This window comes from Spermophilus citellus (assembly GCF_964194105.1).
Source record: "Spermophilus citellus genome assembly, chromosome: 15".
Classification (NCBI taxonomy): domain Eukaryota; kingdom Metazoa; phylum Chordata; class Mammalia; order Rodentia; family Sciuridae; genus Spermophilus; species Spermophilus citellus.
The window spans coordinates 26709972-26735888 of record NC_138195.1 but is presented as its reverse complement, the minus strand read 5'-3'; the positions used below and the strand labels follow the sequence as shown (position 1 = coordinate 26735888).

The following is a 25917-nucleotide window of genomic DNA, read 5'->3' as shown; positions in this document are numbered from 1 at the left end:
ACCCCCACCCCGCCCCAGGTGGACTAAGCAGGGCGTGGCAGGGGTGCAGAGACAAAGAGTCACCACACCATGACCACAGGGCCCCACTGGAAGGAAAACCTGCGGCAGAGGGACCCAAGGGGACGATGGGCAGGTTGCCACGGCTTTCCCAGCAGCCTCTGCACCAGACTTGCTTAGAGGGTGCACTGGAGGCAAAATCGCTCTCCTGGGGTTTCCCAACTGGGCGGAGACAAGGAGGGTGGGGTGAACATTTTCCTTGATGTCTTTGCAGTTAACACGTTGGAAACGTATTGGGCTCTTTAGAATTATGAATCTTGGCTATATGGAGTTAGGAGATTTCTTACTAAATTCTACCGCGTCAAAGCTGCCAGGTCTTGTAAATAAAAATACCTGACATCCAGTTAAATTAGAATTGCTAATAAACAATGAGCAATTTATTTAGTATGTCTCATGTAGTATTTGGAATATACTTATGCTTGCTCAAGTTCAAATACGACTGTCCGATATTTTATCTGCCAACTTTATTTTAATATAAAGTCCTCTTATTTCTTCCTTCTTGCATCTCCTTATCTCCCAAACATCCAACCAACAAGTTAATTTTTACTTGTTTGTTTAGGGTTTTACACTTTGTTTTGTTTTTGTTTAGTATTGCTGTACTCTGCTTTTTAAGCCTTGGATCACTTTAGAAAGGTCAGGAGTCAGAGATGAACTAGCCTTTCCTGAGCTTGTTCTTCACATCAGTATTAGATACTGTTGATGCGTGGTCTTTTTTAATCCTTACAGGTAGGATAGGTACTTATAATCCACCATTTATTGAAAAGGATACTGAGGCTCAGAGAGGTTATGTGATTTCATCAGGGCCATCGTAGCAAGGCCAGGAATAAATTCAGAGTGTGACCCCAATTGGCTGTCTCAGCATTGAGTACATTTGCATTAGTCATGTGTAAATGTGTTTGTTTTTTGTGTTTATTATATACTATGTTCTTTTTCTTAATACACCTCAACCCCGTGGCCCAGATTTCCTAAGAGCTTTAATTGTCAGCCAAATTGGGAACTATTTTCCATTAACTCCTTCTAAATAATAAACCATTTTACTGATCTCATTCCTGTAATTGAACATCTAGTTTACTTCTAAATGCTCTTCACTAGAGCTATTTTAAGGGTGTCCCATGCTATTTTAATATTTAAGTAAACCCAAAGATATAGGTGGTACTGTAGTTATAATCCCCTATTTACAGATGAGAAAACCAGGATCAGAGAGGTTAAGCATCTTCCTTAAAGCCACACAATCTAGGCTTTGCAGCCACGAAGGCCAGATATATATCGTGGTTAATTCACTTGCCAGTGTACAACCTTGGAAAAGGTTCTGAACTTCGATTTCTCTGCAGTATAATTGAAGATATTAGTGCCTCTCTCTCATAAGGAAAGAACTTTGCACACAGTAAGCACTCAACAAACATGACCTTATAAAATAATATCCAGAATTATCTTTACTAGGTTTCTTTGACGTTAAGAGGCATGAGAGAATATTCTAGGTCAAGGATTGACAATGTTTTTCTGTAAAGGGCCAGAGAATAAATATCTTAGCCTTTGCAAGCCAAGAGGCAAAATCAAGGATATTATGTAGGCAATTACTGGACAAGAGAGAAAAATTTCCAAATCTTTATTGACAAAAATTGAAAATTTAATAATTGTTTTGTACAATTTTCTCTAATATAGGCCTATGAACAGAATTATTTCATTGTGGGGGAAGGGATAACATTTCACTTAATTGAAGTTCAAAATAAATACTTCCTATCATCAGAATCAATTGTACATGTCCACCTGTTACGTTTTCTTTGAAATATCTTTTCACACAGATAGGCACTGCCAAATACTAATATCCATCCATGAGCATATGATTTTAATTGAGCATATTCAATGCTTGGAAAGCACCTAAAGAATTCTATTATGTCCTTCTCTTGATATTTGCCTTTTACATGATTATATTACTTACTTCCATTTGAAGGGTATGTGGAGGATCCTCAACTGCACAGTTAAATAAATTTTGAAATTAGAAAATTTCATTTTCACTTGCACCAAGGTCCAAAAAAAGGCATTGCTAGAACTGTAGTTTGAATGCAGAAAATGTATCTCCTGCACATTTGTGTAGAAATGGAGGTCCACTTCTTATTTTAACTTTTCTCAGCACAAATGTAGAAAGCAGCTTGATATCATATGTGAATTGACTAACATTAGTTGTCATTGAAATGAATACAGTATAAATTACACTTTTAACTGCAGTTTTGCCTTGTAATTTTAGGTTGAATTCATTAAAAAACATTATCAAGTCTGTAGGAAAACTTAGTTTCAAAACCATTCATTGTTCAATTATAGTAATTGATGGTGGTATTCACAAAATGTCATCTTTGGCCTTGAGTTCAAAAAACTCGCTGTAAAATATTACTCTTGCTGGAAATTGATTGACTATGTGGTAGAGAAGTAAAATATTGAGATTCTATTCTGATAAAACTTTGTAGAACTAATCATGATTAAATGCAAGAAAGTGAATAGATTTATAGACAGTACTACTTCAATTATACATGATAGATTTCAATATTTCTGACAAAGTCACCAGCTGGTGAATAATACAACAAATAACCATAGGCTCACAAACTATGTGAATTTATACAATTAAACCTTTTTATCTGTTTCAAAATAAATATTTTTTTTACCAACATTAATTGGAACACATCTTAGAAGATTCTCCTTCAGGAGAAATTAAATTAATATTCTCTTAACTTTTTTGAAAACATTCTTGACTATAGTTTTACAATACAGCTATTTAGAGAGGCTGCTTCTTCAGCTAATTCAAACTCAGGATTGACTCCTCAAATAAATAACAACTGAGCAATATCAGTTACATCTGTCAACCCATCAAACATCAAAACCACTCAAAATCATTTCCATTGTTTTTTTTTTTTTTAGTTGCCCCCAATGTTTTCAACCTTTCAAACAACTATTTTCACCAAAAAGCTAATCATCTAAATACGTTTGTTTTCCCTGGATAATTTCTTCAATGGCTACAATCAAACACAATTTAATCTACTCACCATCAGTAAACAGCTTTTTTTTTGCTTGAGAAAGAAATGAGCCACTCAGAAAATTATTTTGGATACAATTTTATTTTCACTTCTTATTTTTGTGAAATTAAGTTGGACATGATGAGATAGTTAATTTATTTTTTTTATTATTGCTTGTTGCTGAAATAGGATTATCATGAGTGTTTTATGTACTAATGACTATGTATACTGTATTTTTTTAGCATAGCTACAGTGTCATTGCATAATAAACAATACTTTGCCATCTAATATAGCAGTTACCCACAGTCCAGGGTACATATCATTTGAAGTTCATTTTTCTTGTTTTGACATGGTGGGTATGAAGTGATAATTTTAATAAATAATGAATTATCCCAGTATAGCATGGCATTTAAAACACAGTCAAATTATAACTGCATCAATATTATTTATAGTGTACCTAGCAGCACTGCAAACAAGAAGTACAACAGATTGGGGCTGTGGCTCAGTGGTAGAGCACTTGCCTAGCATGTTTGAAGTACTGGGGTTGATTCTCAACACCACACATAAATAAATAAAATAAAGGTCCATTGACAACTGAAACAATATTTTTTTAAAAAAGAACATTTTAAAAAAAGATGTGCAACATATAAGGTTTATACTGCAAATATTCTTTTCTGACATTGTCATAGATAACACATAAAGAAGCACACATGGCTATTTTTAATACAAATTTATTTGTGGATACTGAAATTTGAATTTCATTTAGTGTTCATGTGCCACAAAATATTATTTTTGTTTTTATTTCTACCAAGCCCTGTTCTAGTGCTTGTATATTAGCTGATTAAAAAACAAAACTTTGATAAAAATTATTTTAAAATTTAGAAAATATTACACATAATTTGCATTTTTAAATTGACTCTGTTTTCAACATGTAGTAGTTTTTATTTAATCACAGAAAATGAAATCTAGAACTCAAAAAGGGATGGTCACCTGCAATTCAAATTGAATAAATTGAAAACCTAATTATCATGAATACAAGTAACAAGAAATGTTGGCGAGGATGTGGAGGAAAAGGTACACTCATGCATTGCTGGTGACACTGCAAATTGATGCAACCACTCTGGAAAGCAATGTGGAGATTCCTAAGAAAACCTAGAATGGAATCATCATTTGACCCAGTTATCCCTCTCCTCAGCATATATATCCAAAGGACTTAAAATTAGCATACTATAGTGACTTGGCCACATCATAGTTTATAGCAGCTCAATTCACAATAGCTAAGCTATGGGTTCAGCCTAAGTGACCTTCAACAGATGGATAAAGAAAATGTACCTACATACAATGGAATATTACTCAGCCATAAAGAATGAAATTATGGCATTTGCTGGTAAATAGATGGAACTGGGGACTATCATGCTAAGTGAAATAAGCCAATACCAAAAAACCAAAGGCTGAATGTTTTCTCTGATATGCAGATGCTTACTCAATAGATGGTGGGGGAAAGGGGAAGGATGTTCACTGGATTGGACATTGGACAGGGCCAAGTGTTGGGAATGGAGGGGGATGGGAACGGGAAAGACGTAGAAAGGATCCAATATAACTTTCCTAGGTTTCTATATGAATACACCACCAGTATAATCCACATCCTGTACAATCATAAAAATGAGAAGGTATACTCCATGTATGTACATGTCAAAATACATTCTACTATTATGTATAACTAAAATCAACAGATAAAAATTTTAAAAAATAAAACCTATTAAAACTAATAAAAGAGCAAGAGCAAAAAGAAACTTGAATATAAGAAATGTAAGATAAATTTTGATATGTACAAATGTAAATGCATACACAGTTTAGTAATTTTTTTCAATTAATTTTTTTAAATTTATATATGACAGCATAATGCATTACAATTCTTATTACACATTATAGAGCACAATTGTTCATATCTCTGGTTGTATATCAAGTATATTCACACCAATTCGTGTCTGTATATATGTACTTTGGATAATAACGTCCATCACATTCCACCATCATTTCTAACCCCATGCCCCCTCCTTTTCCTACCCCTCTATCTAGAATTCATATATTCCTCCCATGCTCCCCTCCCTTATAATCAGCTTCCTTATATCAGAGAAAATATTTGGCAGTTGGTTTTTTGGGATTGGCTAATTTCACTTAGCATTATCTTCTCTAATTACATCAATTTACCTGCAAATGCCATGATTTTATTCTCTTTTATTGCTGAGTAATATTCCATTGTGTATATATGCCACATTTTTTGTTCCATTCATCTATTAAAGGGCATCTAGGTTGGGTCCACAGTTTAGCTATTGTGAATTGTGCTGCTATAAACATTGATGTGGCTGTGTCTCTGTAGTTTGCTGTTTTTAAGTCCTTTGGGTATAGACCAAGGAGAGGGATAGCTGGGTCAAATGGTGGTTCCATTCCCAGTTTTCCAAAAAATCTCCATACTGCTTTCCAATTTGTCTTCACCAATTTGCAGTCCCACCATCAATGTATGAGTGTACCTTTTCCCCCACATCCTCGCCAACACTTTTTGTTGCTTGTCTTCATAATAGCTGCCATTCTGACTGGAGTGAGATGAAATATTGGAGTAGTTTTGATCTGCATTTCTCTAATTGCTGGAGATGATGAACATTTTTTAAATACATTTTTTAATTGATTGTACATCATCTTCTGAGAAGATGGGTTATTTGGTTTTTTGGTGTTTAGCTTTTTGAGTTCTTTATATACCCTATGATTAGCGCTCTATCTGATGTGTGAGGGGCAAAGATTTGCTCCCAAGATGTAGGCTCTCTGTTCACCTCACAGATTGTTTCTTTTGCTGAGAAGAAGCTTTTTAGTTTGTGACCATCCCATTTATCGATTCTTGATTTTAATTCTTGTGCCATAGGAGTCTTATTAAGGAAGTTGAGGCCTAATCCCACTTGATGGAGATTGGGACCTACTTTTTCTTCTATTAGATGCAGGGTCTCTGATTTTATTCGTAAGTCCTTGATCCATTTTGAGTTAAATTTTGTGCATGGTGAGAGATGGGGGTTTGATTTCATTTTGTTGCATGTGGATTTCCAGTTTTCCCAGCACCATTTGTTGAAGAGGCTGTCTTTTCTCCAATGCATGTTTTTAGCGCCCTTGTCTAATATAAGATAATTATAATTTTGTGGGTTAATCTCTGTGTCCTCTATTCTGTACCATTGCTCTACCAGTCTGTTTTGGTGCCAATACCATGCTGTTTTTGTTACTATTGCTCTGTGGTATAGTTTAGGGTCTGGTATAGTGATGCCACCTGCTTCACTCTTCCTGCTAAGGATTGCTTTAGGTATTCTGGATCTCTTATTTTTCCAGATGAATTTCATGATTGCTTTTTCTATTTCTATGAGGAATGCCATTGGGATTTTGATCAAAATTGCACTAAATATGTATAGTGCTTTTAGTGCTATGATCATTTTGATAATATTAATTCTGCCTATCCAAGAGGAAGGTAGATCTTTCCATCTTCTAAGGTCTTCTTTGACTTCTTTCTTTATGGTTCTGTAATTTTCATTTATAGATCTTTCACTTATCTTGTTAAGTTGATTCCCAAGTTTTTTGTTGTTGTTGTTTCGTTTGGTTTGGTTTTTTGTTTTTTGGGTTTTTTTTGTTTTGGGTTTTTTTTTTTTTTTGAGGCTATCATAAATGGGGTAGTTTTCCTCATTTCCCTTTCAGAGGATTTGTCACTGATATACAGAAATGCCTTTGATTTATGGTTGTTGATTATATATCCTGCTACTTTGCTGAATTCATTTACTAGTAGAAGTTTTCTGGTGGAACTTTTAGGGTCTTCAAGGTATAGAATCATGTCATCAGCAAATAGCGCCAATTGGAGTTCTTCTTTTCCTATGTGTATCCCTTTAATTTCTTTTGTCTGTTTAATTGCTCTGTCCAGTGTTTCAAGAACTATGTTAAATAGAAGTGGTGAAAGAGGGCATCCCTGTCTTTTTCCAGTTTTTAGAGGGAATGCTTTCAATCTTTCTCCATTTAGATTGATGTTGGCCTGGGGCTTAGTATAGATAGCCTTTATGATGTTGAGATATGTTCTTTTTATCCCTAATTTTTCTAGTGTTTTGAATATGAAGGGGCGCTATATTTTGTCAAATGCTTTTTCTGTCTATTGAGATGATCATATGATTCTTATCTTAAGTCTATTGATGTGATGAATTACATTTATTGATTTCTGTTTGTTGAACCAACCTTGTATCCCTGTGATGAATCCCACTTGATCGTGGTGCACGGTCTTTTTGATGTGTTTTTGTATTAGAGTGCACGGTCTTTTTGATGTGTTTTTGTATTAGATTTCAGTTTAGTAGTTTTACTGTACTACAGTAATTATCAATTTGAAAAATGTAATTTTTTAATACACTATCCACAAGGGTTAAAAAAACAATAAACTACTTTGGAATAAATCTAAAAGAATTGTACATGAATAGATCAAGGAAACTCTTAAAATTTCTGAAAGACCTAAAAGGTGACCTGGATATACAGGAAAATATACTATGTTCATGTACAAGGAGACACAATATAGTAAACATGTCAGTTTGCTGCACTTTAATCTATAGGTCAATGCAATTTCCTCATGACACTTGGCAAGTAGATTCTGACATTCATCTGGAAGATGAAATAGTTAAAATCCGCCAAGAAATTTTTTGAGGCAAAAAAATGAGGCCAGGTTACATGCTCTACCAGAAGTCAAGATATATCAAAAAGTTACCAAAATTAAAATAGAATCTATTTTTATAGTAATGATTAAATAGATTAATGGGTCAGAATAGAGAGTCCAGAAGTATACATATGTTATTTAAGAATTTAGTTGAAACATTTCACACCTATAATGTCAGGGGCTCCCAAGTCTGAGGCAGGAGGGTCACAGTTTCAAAGCCAGCCTCAGTAACTTAGCAAGGTCCTAAGGAACTTCGTGAGACCATTCTCAAAATAAAAAATAAAAAATGGCTGGGGATGTGGCACAGAGGTTAAGCACCTCTGGGTTCAATCTCTGGTACTCCCCCACACTCCAAAAAAAAAATTAATTTGGTTGATATGTGGGAGGCCATCACATAATGTGACCAGTATTTTCCTCTCCTTATCAGTTGAGGCACTGTAGGTGATCTGTGATCTGGCCGCTTTTACGTAGCCAAAGACGGTAGCCCTGATCTTGAGAGTAGGAAAAATGCAACCAAATATGTCTTCATGCATAGGCCTGCCTTCCTGTAGCTCCATGGGTCCAGCTAGGCTCACCTGTTTCTTTGTGATATTAATCCTTTGCCCTGTTTGGGATAGAATGTTCCATGGAAACACCCTTTGTGTGTCCCCTTCTCTTACTCTGCCCTTGGGTGTGGCCTTCCTAGCTGTCAGTCAACCTGCTGACAGCAGACATCAGGAAGCTAGAATCAACCCCTTGAAACCTGACCCCATGCCTCATTTGAATGGCTTCTCTTCAATAAAAGGTGTCAACATGCGCTCCTGCTCTCTCTCTGTTTCTGGGGACCCTTAAGGTCAGAGGAGCCATCACAGCGACCCCAAATAAAAAGGCATTTCTGTCTCTTGTGTGTTATTTTGCACAGCCCAGTTCCCCTGGAGTGACCCTGAGTGTTTTAGTCCTGTGGAACGCAGCATTGATATAGGAGACATTTCAAACAGGTGGGAAAAAAAGTATATCTTATTTAAATAAATGGTAAAAAGACAACATTTTAAAAAGTTAGATTTACTTTACCTCACACCATATAAAATAATAAATTTAAGATGAATTAAAGAGTTAATCATAAAAATAGTATAAAAATAAAAATACTGGAAAAATATAGAATATTTATATAATCTTCAATTGGGAATGACTTTCCCTAAAAAACGACAAAATCCCAAAACTAAAAAAGGAAAAGAATTTTGAATTTTTGACTACATAAAATTCAAAATTTATCACCCAACAAAGCAATGAGTTGAATATGTTAACAATATATGTAACAAAAGCAGGACTAGTATACAGGCTATGTGAGAAAAACAAAGACCAGAGTTGAGCAAGCAAAGTATTATCGGCAAGCAGTACAAAGAAATCCAAACATACAAAAAGAGGACCAACTTCCCAATTCTTGCAGTTTTCTATTACAGTAGGACAAATCACCCCAAAATTTCATGACATAAAACAATCATTTATTATGTTAAGAACACTGGGTCAAACATTTAGGCAATTTATAATAGGGAAAATTTATCTCTGCTACACAATGTCTGAATTCTGGCCTGGAAACAGTTGGGTGATGACTGCTTCTGAAAAAAATCTTTGGGTCTATGCTGGTGTGGGCTGGGTCTGACAGCCAAAAACCTAGATTACCTCTGCAGATGACTTAAGCTGCTCCAGAACATGGTGGCTAGGTTCCAAGACTGAGTCTCTCAAGAGAACTAGACATAAGTTATATCATCTTTTATGACCTAGCAAAAAAGTCACATATTACATGCAGTTCTGCCTAGCAACAAGCCTTCTTAGATTCAAGGCAAGGGCATGTACATTTCTATCTCTTTCTATATCCACATATCTTGGTAGAAGGGATGTCAGAGTCACATTTAAGAAGAGAATGGGATGGGGGAGTTTGTTTGTTACTAACATTTTGGGAAAATCAACCTGCCACACTGCTTAAAATGCAAATTAAATGACTACAAATCACTTCTCACACATCAGATTGATAATTCTTCTCATTTTCATTCATTCTCTGGGAGAAAAAGTGAGGAGGAATGAAAGCAATGAAAGATGAAAACCAGAATGATTCTACTGAAAGCACTGTTTTTTCCTGTTTTTCGCTTTGGTCTGTGAGGAATTTCTTTTTGCTCAAAATGTTATTAAAATTGGGCAGTTCATTCGAATATGGAACAATTATTTATCCTCTGCTTAAATAACAATCCAGTTTCACATTTAAATAAGAAAAAGAAATTCCCTGACTTTTAACTCACTCTTCAACATGAGAGCTTGCACACTACTGAACATAAAATTGCATTTTTTTCCCTTGTAGCTTATAGTTGTCTTCCACGGGGAGTTGAATGAATAAGGTTAGAAGAGATGATCAATTTCTGCATGTGTGTTGTGTGTGTGTGTGTATGTGTGTGTGTGTGTGTGTGTGTGTGTGTGTGTGTGTGTGCGCGCACATCTGTGTTCATGAGTGTCTGTTTGTGCGCTTATCTGAAAGGGAGAGGCAGAAAGATAGAAACAGAGAATACACCTGTCTGGTATTTGAGCTTTTCAGAGAACATTTTTTAATTGCATGTAGGAATGTAGGAAAGTAAGAAGTTCAAGCATAGCTAGCCTTTTCTGATTTTAATAACCCATTAAAAACATTATTTGTTGAAAGAATTTTTCTAATAAAAGATTTCATTAAGTTGAATGAACATAATGAATGGATTGATATTTCTGGGTGAAGTTGAGTGTTATGTTGCCTTTTACATGTTAAGTGCATACCCTATAGGCTAGTGTTTTTACCAAGACCATTACAACAAACAATATTTTTTTTTCAAATCAGAAAATATTTATTTATAAGTTTTATGTCTTTTACCAAAGCCATCTGGGTATCTTTTAATATTATAAATGTGAGTGGGTGATTTTATGTTTATTTACGTTCCTGTGGTATTTATGTAATGCTAATTGTATAGTTAGCTACACAGTATGTAGCTGAAGATGTGCATATATTTCATACAACTGGATTGCTGCTTACATTGTTATGCAATTTTCATAATCCCACTCTGATGGGATTAGGGTGGTGGCTGCCACCACAGAAATAAAGGCAGGGACACAGTGTCTAGCTAAAAAAGAAGAGTGCATGCTTTTCCAGACATTCTGGAGTAATAATTGGAGCTACTTTCCCCACAATATCACCGTTTTGACACTTACAAAAGAATAACAGATTATTCATTTGCAATTGCTAATGAAATACAAACACCAAGTAAGCAAATTAAAAAGTTAAATTTCTCACGCAACACTGACTCATCTATATTGCATATGAGAAATAAATATTTTATTTGCTGCATCATTCAATTTAATTTCTCAGTATACATTATTTGAAATAGAGGTGAATTTTTTTTGTGTGTGTGGGATGCCTATTCAGATTTTTTTCACATTGCACATCCCCCTGAGTCTTTATGCAAAAGGAAAAGATAGCACAGTGAAATTGTTACTCAGTGAAAAACCAGAGTGCAAATCAGTTTCCACTCCAGGCAGCTCTCACTTTATGAACTCTCTGATGGTAATCTGGTTGTTCAATTTAGGAGTGTGTATTTCTTTAGAAATGATCTTCTAATCCACTCTCTTAGGTGTGCCCACAAAAGCTTATTTATTATTAATAAAATAGAAATACTTCACATTTGCATGAGTAAAATAGAGAGCAATACAACTGAATGGAAGCAAAAAGTTCTTTTTATATTGGATACTGGCTACTGATGAAAAGTCATATGAAGAGGTGGATGAAATCCAGAATATACAAAGAACTCAAAAAATTAGACAATAACAAATAACCCAATCAACAAATGGGCCAAGGACCTGAACAGACACTTCTCAGAGGAGGACATACAATCAATCAATAAGTACATGAAAAAATGCTCACCATCTCTAGCAATCAGAGAAATGCAAATCAAAACCACCCTAAGATACCATCTCACTCCAGTAAGATTGGCAGCCATTATGAAGTCAAACAACAATAAGTGCTGGCGAGGATGTGGGGAAAAGGGTACACTTGTACATTGCTGGTGGGACTGCAAATTGGTGCAGCCAATATGGAAAGCAGTATGGAGATTCCTGGGAAAGCTGGGAATGGAACCACCATTTGACCCAGCTATCGCCCTTCTCGGTCTATTCCCTGAGGACCTTAAAAGAGCATACTATAGGGATACTGCCACATCAATGATCATAGCAGCACAATTCACAATAGCTAGACTGTGGAACCAACCCAGATGCCCTTCAATAGAAGAATGGATAAAAAAATGTGGCATTTATAGACAATGGAGTATTATGCAGCACTAAAAAACGACAAAATCATGGAATTTGCAGGGAAATGGATGGCATTAGAGCAGATTATGCTAAGTGAAGCTAGCCAATCCTTAAAAAACAAATGCCAAATGTCTTCTTTGATATAAAGAGAGCAACTAAGAACAGAACAGGGAGGAAGAGCATGAGGAAAAGGTTAACATTAAACAGAGACGAGTGGGGGGAGAGAAAGGGAGAGAGAAGGGAAACTGTATGGAAATGGAAGGAGTCCCTCATTGTTACACAGAATTACATATAAGAGTTTGTGAGGGGAAAGGGGAAAGAAAAAACAAGGGAGAGAATTGAATAACAGCAGATGGGGTAGAGAAGGAAGATGGGAGGGAAGGGGAGGAGGGATAGTAGGGGATAGGAAAGGTAACAGAATACAACAGTCACTAATATGGCATTATGTAAAAATGTGGATGTGTAACCGATGTGATTCTGCAACTTGTATTTGGGGTAAAAATGGGAGTTCATAACCCACTTGAATCAAATGTATGAAAGATGATATGTCATGAGCTTTGTAATGTTTTGAACAACCAATAAAAATAAATACATACATACATACATACATACATGCATACATACTTTGAGCAGTGAGCTGTTACCTGAGAAAATTCTGGGTAAGGAGAATAAGTGGAGAAGAGGCGATTTGGGTTTAAAATGGAAGAAAGGAAGTGGCAAGAGTAAACCATCAGTTGGCCGTCCACCTGGAATAGCTTGTCTGTTGCCTGAGCTGGGGAATAAGTGCTGGGTTGTCTGGATGGACAAACAAACCAGATAGGATATTCCTAAGGGAGGGTGAAATTAGATATGTCTGAAAAGATTTTGCAAGTAACTCAATAATAAATTTTCCTCATAGTTAATAAGATTAGCTCTGTTCTAATGTCCCTAAGAAGACCTAGTTAGCCCTCATATGTGAAGAAAAGTTTGCTCTTTGGAATTTACTCTTTAAATAATGGAATGTCATCCTATTTATCATCCCATCATGGAGATCACACTCTAGCAGATGTCCATAGTTACCTGCAAGCAAAGAGTAAACAGGTGTGTGAGGTGGGTGTGTGAGGGCAGAAAAGCAAAAGGAGGATTTATGTTTCTTCATCTACAAATGGTGGAGCCATGGGTCTGGAATATATCATATGAAGGAAGAGTACCCACTATGTTCCATGCTCTAGAGAGATGCTTTGGTTAATTGCATTAGAGTCATATTACATACAAATTGATTAATAACAGAGTTTGGTAACCTGGTAAAAATAGATACCTAGTTAAGAGGTAGAACTTTTTTGATAACATGGTATTTAGCCAAAGGAAAGTTGCATATCTTTCCACACAGGGGCTAAGGCATATTCTTCATTTTTTTCCTCCCTTCCTCTCCTCTTAACAATTGTACCTTCCTATACTAATGAAGGCTCTTCTGTTCTGTCCTTTCCCTGCAACAGCAACCACATCGCTACTATTTTATTTGCCACTATTTTGTGCCAGGGATGTATACATAATTTTTAGTATAATCAACAGCCCTTTAAGCTAAGTGATATCACCACTTAACCGATGGAGGGACTGAAGTTCAATAAGAAGAAATATGTATACCACATTATATTGTTTTGTACTTATGCACATACATAATCATTTGTGGAGGCTCAGAAATGCAAGTTTCAACTAATTATAACCTCTATCATTGAATCTTTTGTGTTCAACATCTGTGGTGATATAAAGGTCAGATGAGAAATAGAGGGAAATAATTGAAACCTGGTAGTAAAAAATTTACAGTTCAATAGCATGAATAAAATGAAAAACAAACCAAAGATAACAAAGAAAAATGAACCCTGTTTTACTGTTGTGCAGACCAGTACATTAATAAAAGCACCCTTAAAAACATTACAACGAAAAACTGATATGAAGATCAAAAAATAAATGTACATTTCATCAAATCAAGATTTCTGTTACGTTTGAAAGTATAATAATTTTAAGATGAGTAAAATGCTGTAGGCTTCCACTAAGTGAGGGCTAATGCCACTTACAGTTTCCTTCTCCAGTTTATTTGCTTTGGCTTTAGCTAAACATTGTGGGGGTTGTTATTATGTAAACAGAAAAAGAAGCTAGCAGATCTGCAAAGTAGATGAACATATTTTTGAGTGTCCTAGAGTTTACACCACCAGAGTTTGACATTTTGCCTCAATACCACAGATTCCAGGTTCTTGCAAACATTACTTTATGATTTCTAAAACTATAAAAGTCTTGAATTAGAATATTAATTCTTTAAATCATTGCCTCAATATAAAGTAATCCTAGCCATAAATATAAAAAAAGTATAAAATATGAGATGACATGTAATAAAGTTTTTATTGTTATGAATTTTAGAATAACTATATTGCTCATGAATGGCATGACCATAAAGTAATTAAATGGATAGGCCGAGAAGAGTGGTTGTAAAATATGCATGATATTCTGTGACATTTTGTATAATAGCACACACAATGCTTTATTTTCATATTCTTTCCCATCCAAAACTCAGCACTTTTTCTACAAAGATTTGCTTAAAAAGTTTAGAATGCATGGAAATAAGCATTTTCCAACCATATTATGGTGGTTTCCAGTTTTCTGTGTGTGTTCTGAAAAGAGAACAGGAAGTCAGTTGCAGTTATATACTGAAATTTAAAAAGAAGTTTCCTAAGGATAAAATTGACAATAACCAGGGTGAAATTATTTTACTTTACATCTCAGTCCAAAATCTGCCCTCTGCTCTGCTAAGTGTTTGGTTGAGAGATAATATATAGAGACTCGCGTAGTGCTAGATGCATAGTAGGCCTACAGTAGACACTGTTTGAGTCAACCAATTCTTCATTCTTTCAGAAAATAGTTTCTACATCTAAAAATGTTTATTGTTCTAAACCTGTGGTTAGAACTTGTTGCTACAGAAACTTGTTTCTTCCATTTTAAATACCACTTAATGCATTCACTGTTAGGGTCATTAAAAAATTTGGAAAACATTAAAATACATTTCTCTTACTACATACGAACTTTATTGCCCTAAAATATCAATGCTTTCTAAATTCATTCTTCAAAAAAACAGCTATGTTGGGCTGGGGATGTGGCTCAAGCGGTAGCACGCTCGCCTGGCATGCGTATGGCCCGGGTTCAATCCTCAGCACCACATACAAACAAAGATGTTGTGTCCGCCGAAAACTAAAAAAATAAATATTAAAATTCTCTCTCTCTAAAACAAACAAACAAAAAAAAACAGCTATGCATCCAAGTAGATGTAATTTATCTGTTACAGCTTGTATTCAGGTAATGGTTAGCATTCTCCATAAACACATGAGTACAAAACAGTTTAATCCTAACTTTGTATCAAAATATAATCTGAGTGACCAAAGAACAGTACAGAGAAACCCATTTCCTTGATACCTTTTATATTTACACAATTCTGGGATAGCATTAAGAGTCAGAAAATGTGATGCCTTAATACTAAAGGAATGATCCAAAATATGAGTTTTCATTCATTTCCAAAGACAAATCTCTAAACAAGCAGCCTTCTATACTAGAAAGACAGCTAAAAAATGGCACTATTTGTGTTAATTTTTCAAAAAATGATTGCCCAAAACACCTTTGGCATCCTAATACCCTAAACTGTGTCTCATTTTGTTTCCATCCTCTACTCTGAAAACTGACTTTATTACTCAAAGAGATATTTTGATTTAGGGATATTCTGATATATTTGAACATTAGGATGTCACTTTTCAAAACTTTTTAAAATGTATACTCATAGACACCCTGAAGGCTTTTAAAGTCAAATACTATACTATTGGCTTCTTTAATATATTTATATGCCATGGTTAAAGTGTTATGTTTAGCACTTTATATTATCTCACTTAATTCTCCTAACAATTCTTCAAGGCAGGCACTATTATTATTCTCATTTTTAAGGAAAACATGCTTAGAAATGTTAAGTAATTTGACCAAGGTCACACAGATGAATGTCAGAATCAGAATTCAAACCTCAATTTTTCTGATTCCAGAGATGCCTCAGAGGATGAAAGAAATATTTCCCCAGGGAAATCCTACATAGAGATAACTGCTAGAGTGTGTCACCAGTAAATTCTAGATTTATTGCTCACCAAAACTATTTCTGAAACTGCTTCCAGGCTTAATGATTTCTATACCTATAGAGTCCAAGTGAACATTCAATTTATTCCAGGTGAAGTGAAACGAGACTGAGTCTGTGATGCTTTCACACAAAAAGAATGACTCACGAATGGTAGACTATCAAAGTGAACCGACTGGCTGTGAGAAATATTTATGGAAATGGGTCTTTCAGTACAACTTCTATGAACATTTCGAGTAAAGAATAACCAGCCATTCTAGCTAAGACACTGTTGTCTTTGTGTCCCCACAGAGTTAGATGGCCTAATGTAGGAGTTGAATTGGTGCATGAAGTTTCTTGGAATTCAACATAAAAAATAAAAACAATAATAAGCATATCAAGAGCTATTTTCCTTAATCAGAATTTAAATAGTTAGAATACAAGTTGGCCTCCTAACTTCAACTGTTACTGGGCAAAAATCCTTTACAAATTGTGGCAAATCAGGAAATTAGCAATGCTCAGTAGTTAGCTGTTTGCAACAGAACTTCTAGAAGAAAGTTAAGTCTTTGAGCACCAAGTGTCAATGTCTACAGCATTTACTATTAACTATAATTTTGGAAATGGACACCATGTTATTGCTAAAAGATGTTTGCCTTGCTATCAACATTGAAATATTCATTATTATACCCAAAAAAGTCAATATTAGCTACAGAGAAACACAGTTGAAAGCCCCATCTTGTTTTCTTATAAAATAACACAGACCTTTATAAATTGCAAAATATCTTTTCTGAGCCCAAGGATTTGATCTTAAGAGGTTGATCTCTACCAGTCCATGAGAGTAGAATGTATCATACTTTGCTTCAAAGTGCTCTCCTAGAAGAAGCTAGAATATTGTTAAATATTGTTTCAGTCAGGGTCCCAGCAAAAAAATAGATGGTATTTTCAAAAGAGTTTTACTTAAAAAAAAATTAATGAGGGGCAATTACAAAACAGTAGGCAGGGTTAAGGCAACAGTAAAGAATGTTGTGGCACCCAGGGGCTAGTAACAGATTTACTACGTCTAGGCCTAAATGAGTTAGGGAAGAGAAGGTTACCAATACCTCAGGAGAGTTGGAACCAAGGGAGAGGAGCCAACAGAAAGGTACTTAACTGGAGAGGAATTCAGCATTGCATTACCAGCACTTGACAAAGCAAGAAGGAGCAGGAAGAATCAATATTCTGGCCTTCTACCTTGGAATCTCTTGCCTATTTCTCTGGCCAAAACCCTTCAGAAACCTAAGCTCAAGGGGATTCAGTCTATACAAGGGTCTGTTTCCCTGGGTACAGAGCAGAATGTTGGGCAGGGTAGATGTGCACAAGCAAGAGTAACTAGAACAAATAAATTCCTGTTCTAAATGTTTAAACAAGAAGAAAGGAAGGGAGGGAGGGAGGGAGGAAAGAAAAAGAGAGGAGAGAAGGAGGGAGAAGAAACTGACAGATTATGTACATAAATGTTATACTGCCAGATACACTACTAAAAATAAACAAATAGGAAAACTTTCATAACACATAAGTGGATACTATACTATATCACCCATTATTAAAAATCAATTAATAGCATGAAGACTCTAATAGACCAAATAGCAAAATGATAAACAGATTGTTTCCAAAAGAAAAAATACACATGGTCTACAAGATGTAAAAGAATGTTTAGTCTTACTACATTAGAATCAATATTAAATCTATTGTTTCCATCAAATTATAAGGGAAAAGATAATAATATAGTCGAGGGCCTTTAATATACTACTAATGGGAAAGTAGAAAATTGGTGCAGTCATTCTAAAAATCAATGAAACAGTAATTTCACTTCTAATATCCTATTTTAAGGAAATAATTAGAAACCTTGAGTAAGATCTATACACAAAAATGTGCATAGCAGCTTTCATGATAAAAAATATAAATGTCCAACATTAATGAAATGATTAAGCAAATTATACAACATCTATTTCATCAGATTTTACAAAGCCATTAAAAATTATGTTTACAGTGAGGGTTTTTTTCATATGGTAAGCAAAAATTTAATGCAGAAAATTAAATGTACAATATGATTGCACCCTGTTTAGGAAAAAAAAAGGAAATATAAAGAAGAAATACCAAAATGTTAATTGTTGTTGTCTCTGGATAATAAAAATATGATGATTTTGCTTGTCTCACCTTGTTAAATCCTTACATACTTACCAAATTTTCTAAAATTAAGATGTATTCATTAATATTTGTTGAATGCCCACATAGCATCAGTCATTGTCCTGGGATCTGGGTATATGAATCTCATGAGGTACTAGAGTCCTTGCCCCAAAAAATTTAGTGTCTTTTTTCTATACTTTAAGTTATTAAATATAGGATAATGAAGTTATTATTTATTCATTAGGGTAGAAGAGGAGAAGTAGTGTTCCATATATTCTTCATTTGATCTCTTTCCCTCATACCACCTTTTGAGTGAATGGGAATCTTGAAGGTCTTATCTTCAAAATAATATCCAAACCCTATGGAAGGTAAACCAATAACACTTTCAAAAAGAAGGAAAAAAAGAAAAGAAAAGAAAAAAGTAGATCACCTAAGATAGTGTACTCATGACCTTGGAGTAGGCTAGTAGGCAGAGTTATTAAACAGGACCCAAAAATGCTAACTATAAGTGAAAAGACTGATAAATTGGACTAGATTAAAACTAAAACTCTATATACATTAAACCACTCTATTAAGAGAATAAAAATGAAAGTTCTTGAGAAGAAAGCTTTTGCAATTCATTGGTAAAATTCATAGCTAGAATATATAAAGAATTCCTATGTAGCAATAAGAAAAAATCAGAAAACCCAAAAGAAACATAGGCAAAGATTTGAATAGGCAGTCATAAAGAATATCCAAATGATAAATTTAGAAAGATTCCCAGATATTCATTATCATTCAATGCAAACTAAAACCACAACATGATGATATCATTGTACCCAAATTAAAAAGGCAAATAGTAGCAAATATTGACAATGATGTGGAACAATTGGACTTTCATACATCCACCCATGTTGAGGATATGAATTGATACAATCAGTTTAGAAAACTAGTTAACAGTATTCACCACAGCTGAACATATGTGAACCCCATGATGTAGAAATTCCAATACTAAGTATATAACCAAGGAAATCATATACATATGCTCTTCACAGTAAATTGGTTATCACAAAAAAACTACATGTATATCTAAAAAGAATAAATAAAAATTTTTTTAATGCAAAAAAATATTATCATTTGGGGTGAGGTAAGACTGCAGGCACAGAAGAGTGGAACTGGGGCAAAAGAGGAGGTCAGAAGCGCTTACATTTTGGATGTAATACATAAAAAGGTGTGTGTAAGTGTATGTATGCATATTTTTTAGTAAAAATTATGGAAGGACATTAATTTGGATTAAGCTCTTGTTCTAGGCATTGACACACCAACCCAAAATGGAGCCACACATGCTAATGTTCCATGTCAGCAAACTGAAACCTAATAAACAGTTGTTTATTTGCAAGATCTGATATTCTGAGAAATTGGGAGACATGACAGCCCCAAATAGAACAGTTTTCCAAAAAAAAAAAAAAAAAAAAAAAAAACCAGGGGATTCACAGAATTCAATCAAAAGGGGCCTAGTCCACTTAAACCAGCATGATAAAGAAATGCCCTCTGCTTTAATCAATACAAGGAAAGTAACCTGAAGTAACCTGATGCCAACTAACCTGATTTATGTATTTTGCTGTTTCTTTGTTCCTGCTCAACCTGACTTACAAAACTAAGAGCTCTATCATGCTCAGTGGAGCTCCTGTTTTGTAGACTGTATGAGACCTGGTTAATGAATTGTTAATAAAGCCAGATCTTTAAATCTCAATTTGTTAATTTTTTTCTTTAACAATGTATGTACCCACACATATATACATAGAAAAATAAGAAATACATAATATATATCTACATAATACATACATTTTAATACATATATACAGAGAAGTATCTTATGAATTTTCATAATGTGAATTCACACTATAACCAGCAGTCAGATCAATAAACAGAACATTACCTATCAGAACCCCAGAAACTACCTTCTCCCTTTGCAGGCATGCCCTATTTCTCTGCCGGGGTAACAAGCAATCCTGAATTCTAATACCATAGATTAGTTTAGCTCCTTTTGAACTTCACATAAGTAGAACAATATGGTATATATTCTTTGTGTCACTTTGTCACTCAATATTACGCCTATGATATAAATGAGGTTATATAAGGCTGTAGTTAATTAATTATGGGATAGTATTCTTTATATGTATATATGACAATATATTTATTCATTCCACAATTGATAGACATTTTATTGTTCGTAGTTTTTGGTGATAACCAATTTACTGTACTGACCTAAAAGTCAATACAAAATAGCCTCACCACCCACACTTGTTACATCCTTTACCATGCTTTATTTTTATGTATAGCTTTTGTCACCAACTGATACATCATTTACTTGGATTTGGATTTGTAATTTCCTTCTCTAATATTTAAACTGAATGAGAGCAGGAACTTTATCTTTCTGCTCTTCATCTTGAACAGTATTGTCATAAAGTAGATAATGATGGATGGATGGATAGGCGAGTTTGTCACCAAAATATAGGACTTAGGCAGAATTATCATTAGCCTTCTTTTATAGGCTAGGAAATTTAGAAAATAAAATTACAGTAGTAAACCAAAAAAATGAAATTACTTATTTAATGTTTCTCAGTAATGCAGACAAGGTCTCTGTTTCTCTCCCTCCCCCTCTGCTTTTGCCTCCCCTAAACCCACACATGCACGCATATGCCCATATAGATGAATTACAAGGAAAATGAAATAAGAACAATTCTCCTAATTAATGGAACTATGAAAATAAACTACTCTGTTCATTACAATTTTCAGCCATTTTACTCTCATCATAGTAGTAAAATATATTTTATAATGCATGGTGTGTGTGTGTGTGTGTGTGTGTGTGTGTGTGTGAGAGAGAGAGAGAGAGAGAGAGAGAGAAATCTATACATGTATATTTATTGAATACATTTGTATAGATAGATCTCATAATATGTGTATTTATATATAAGAAATATCTCACACATATCTTTTTCACACACATATAAGAATGTATAATAGAAAATTACAGATATTACATAATATATAGAGACTGTAATGAGGCTAATGTCAGAAGATCATTTGTTCATCAAGTAAAGCTTTCAATAAGGCAGAAAATGATGGCTGAAGGGAACAATGACTTTTACATCTCAGTGCAAAATAACCATTCATATCAGAGGAAAAGGCAATGTCAGAGTTTCCTGTGAAACTGAGATCAGCAGGGCAAAGACTGGTCATGTCCATGACTCCAAAATGGGAACTCTGGCTTCATCGTGGTCCCTGTGTGTGGTGGCTGTGCATCCCATGGCAAGTTACTAACCTCTCCAAGTGTACCTTCCTGGAGCTTTAAAGTGAAAATTATAAGCACCTATCCTGGCAGGGATTTTGTAAAAATCAAATGAGATCAGAATGAATATCAATGGTCAGCCTCGTTCAAATGCAGGAAGGACACCTGGAGGCTAATCAGCAGAAATATTAATGAGTACTACCAAGGCCTATTTCAAATGTAAAAGGCCATGAGGCTCACCTGTGGGAACACCTCCAGCCAACTCCTTTGTCCCAGAGGTGGGAAAACAAGAAGGTGGGGGGGTGAACCCAGACAGAAGTTGATAGAAGAATTAAAACTCAAAGGTGAGATAGCCTTGGTGCTATTTTCACAATGCCTGTTTTACAGCAGACTTTGATCTAATCCATGATTTTGATGCTGTTCATAATACCTGTTTTACATAGACTTGGATCTGTGAATCTTGGTGTTATTTTCAATGCCTGTTTTACATAGATTTTAATCAATAATTTTGGTGCTGTTTTCAATGCCTGTTTTACATAGATTTTGCTGCATGCTCTACCCAGAACCATATGTAAATCCTAAGCTAGCACACCAAAAGGGTTTTTGTTTTGTTTTGTTTTGTTATCAGGACCCTTCCTGCAAGATTGGAGTTCTATCTCTTCTCACTTAAAGAAATCCTACTGTGTTTACTCTTCCTTTCCATGATTGGCCATAGATTTTATTCTTCAAAATTTGCAAGACAAGAACCCAGAGGAAATTGGCCAAGTGAGGAGTCTAGTGTCATCTCAAAACTCCAATTTCAATAATTCTGAAAATGTTTGGTAGCCAGATTCTAAAAATATTTGTAGTTGTAATAGTTTATAGAATTATTACTATGCTTAAATAATTCATGGAATATCCTTCCTGCCTCTCTCTATACCTGAAGTTGCTTCTCCAAGGTTTAACTACTGTTGCCACCCACTCTTGAGATCTGCTTATCCCTAACTAGGATATTTGTCACTTATTAAGTAAGATTTTTCCATGTGTTCCTTATCTAAACTAGCTTGCCTAACCATTCAGAATAGAACTATGGCCTCTCTGAAACTCAGATTATTAAGACTATACATTTATGAATAAGCCATTCACTGAGATTGGGATTGGAGATGGAAATTAACAACTGGGAGAAATCTCTTCCTTCACAATCCCAGGATGGAATGCTGCCTCGTTTTCCTAAATATTTTTCTGTCTATTCTAGTTACCACTTAATGAACACCTGTTACATGTCAGGCACTGTACTGTGTATTATTTCATGTCATCCTTACAACAGACTAATACATTTTGTATTAATATTGCCACTTACAAACTAGAGAACTATAATCAGAGAAATTAAGTAGTTTAAGCAGCATCACATTCCTGGTAAGTGGCAGAGTCAGGATTTGAACCCAACCTGTCCAATTCCTTTTCCAGACCTTTGACATTTATTGATTGTTTACCTCTTACATTTCAAGTCATTTTGCATGACTGTATTTAACTTTCTATCCCTTTATGGCTTAATTATTGTGCCTGTCATGAGTAGGGAATCAGCCTACAACGAAGATGACTAAGGTGTCTCCCTGTGCTTAAGGAAGGATTAGGATCCACTGGTGGGAAAATAACAGGCAAAGAAATTACCACATAACATGGAAAATGTAAAAGGTCATAACTAAGGAAGCATCAGTCTCCTCACCTGTAACACAGAAATAATACTCACATTATAAGACTCTTATGATAGAATGAAAATCTGTGTCAAGTACTTAGCAAAAAACCTAGCACATAATAAGTGTTCAGTACATGAAATCCATAATGTTACTAAACAGTTAAAGGACAATAAATAGGATACCAAACTAGAAAAACAAATTAGAGCCAGATTTTGAGAAACCTGACTGCCAGCCTAAAGAGTTTGGACCTTCAGCTTAATAAAAACAACACTAGTAATCACTCTGAAAAAAAATTAGAGCCAATGCTATTTAACATTACCTTTCAAAATTCATGGTAAGTAAGCTGGAGTTAGTGGAAACAGTTGGAACTGGTATAAAGAAATTCTGTATTTAATGAATTGAAAGGAAAGATGATATTTTCAAGTTTGATGCCCTTTATTTCTTCTTCCACAGTAATTAGTGAATGCCAAAGGCAGCAACTGGAGTCTGTGAGCTACTCCTCTCGCTATGCTCTGGGCCTCTTTTATGAAGCTGGCACGAAGATTGACGTCCCTTGGGCTGGGCAGTACATCACCAGTAATCCCTGCATACGCTTCGTCTCCATTGATAATAAGAAGCGCAATATAGGTCAGTACCCCCATTATTTCCCTTAAATACAGTAACAATGCTGGGTGTAGATCATGAAAAATGCTGTTTAATTGAGTGTTGCCATTCTGAACAGAGCAAGCATTTAACTCCAAGCCACAGGGGATAAAATTTAATGTCACATTTGCCCAGTCATAAAATACACAGTGAAACCAGCAAAGTTTTTCAGAAAATCATTCACCACATGGTTCGTATTACCGAGTTCATGAAAATAGTGTCAGAAGGTTTAAGATTTCAAAATGGCCCATGTTCTATTGCTTTAATATGGATCCATGTATATGCAAATATATCCCTCATCGTCTGTTTCTTGGTGGAGTTCCTTTCTGTTTGTTTGGCTTGGGCTTTTTAAAATTTGATAAGTGCTGATTTTTCATTTCTCTGGCTAGAAATAAAAGTGAACTTTACTGTGTTATGAAAATCCTTCACTTCATCATAGTTTTGTTGTTTATTTACATTTCATCTGGAAAAATAGAGTAAAATTACTTTGTATACAGTGTAACTAAAATGATAGGCAATGTTTCACGAGAGCTTTCTTAGAATGCGATGAAATCTGTCTACCCTTCACCTTTTTTATTGAAGATAGTTATAAAAATTAAATTTGAATTGCAAGAAAAATAAAACATTTATTTTAGGCAAAAAATAAATTAATTAATGAAATACGACTATATTCTTACTTGTAGGAGGATTGTGGTGTCTCCCCAAGATACCTTTTTTCATAAATAAACTGTAATGACCTAAAATGACTAAACTCTTGAAAGAAATCATTGCTTCAATGTGTAATAGTGTTTTATGGCCCAGTGATGGTTTCACCAAGCCATTAGTTAGAAGTTTTGCTTGATAAAATCACCAACTAAAGTCTCTCGGCTTGCCAGAGCCTTATAATGATAAAAGTAGTCTGGAGTGTGGTTTTTCTATCAGAGCACATGATCTTAGAAAAATGTTTCTTTTATAACTTAAAACTCCCTAAGAGCTAGACTGTTTATGTTAACATGATATCACATATATGTACAATCAGCAGTTCATGAAATGCCCTATAACAGCAATGGACTCACCATTTTTAACTCCACACTGCTTTGTTCAGAGGAAAGGAAAATAGCCTTCATTTTTCTCAAGTTATATGCTAGGAATTAGACATTATCCCCTGTATATTGCTTCATAAGATATTACATCTGTCAGGGTGTGTCCATCTGTATGTAACAGAAAAAAAAAATAAACTTGTTTAAACAACATAAGGACACCTGGTATGTTATCTGTTATGAACTGAATGGTGTCTCCTCCAATTCATAGGTTCAAGCCTTAATCCCAGTGTGATTGTATTTAGATATAAGGATTTTTAGCAGGTAATTAAGATTACATGAGATCATAAGGGTGGAGTCCTAACCCAATAGAATTGGTGGTCTTAGAAGAGCAAGAGAGAAAGAGTTCCTATTTCTCGGTCATGGCTTTCAAACAGCAAGGAAAAGCCTGGTGAGGCAGCAAGAAGTCAGCTATCTGCAGGCCATGAAGAAAGCCCTCACCAGGTACAAAGTAGACCAGCACCTCGACCTTGGACATCCCAGGCTCCAGAAATGTGAGAAATTTCTGTTGTTTGAGCTACCTAGTCTCTGTATTTTGTTACAGAAGCACAAGCTGACTAGGAAGAAGAGATTGGGGAGACTTTAGAACTGGTTGATACAGAAATTGAGCACTATCTTTAAGGTACCAGGGTTCGTATTTCTCAGCTCTCTTCTATTCTTGATGTTGACATCCTCAGAGGCATGATAGCAAAATGGCAGTAGCTACTGGAATTATACAGAAAACTAACAACATGCTTAGGAATAAAAGGGATCCTCACTGACTCTGTTCCTTTCTACGAATCAAGGGAATTTTTCCAGAAACCCCTTAACAGACTTCTCATATTTATAAACCAGAATTAGGTTACTCATCCAATCCAAAATCAGTCACTGGAAAAATGAGTAGGAATATTC

General features: G+C 34.9%; 1 protein-coding gene across 4 annotated transcripts in view; it reads left to right on the top strand.

Annotated features, from left to right (window-relative positions):
* The window catches only part of RNLS (renalase, FAD dependent amine oxidase), a 399866-nt gene that overhangs the window by 216350 nt on the left and 157599 nt on the right, over nucleotides 1-25917 (top strand). For all 4 annotated transcript variants that reach the window (XR_014019012.1, XR_014019013.1, XM_081268279.1 and 1 more), the window contains one exon: nucleotides 23759-23932. Coding sequence is in view for 2 of the 4 variants with exons in the window: in XM_081268279.1 (XP_081124405.1) it covers nucleotides 23759-23932 (174 nt within the window). In the remaining 2 variants the exon portion in view is untranslated. The remainder of the gene's footprint in view (nucleotides 1-23758; nucleotides 23933-25917) is intronic.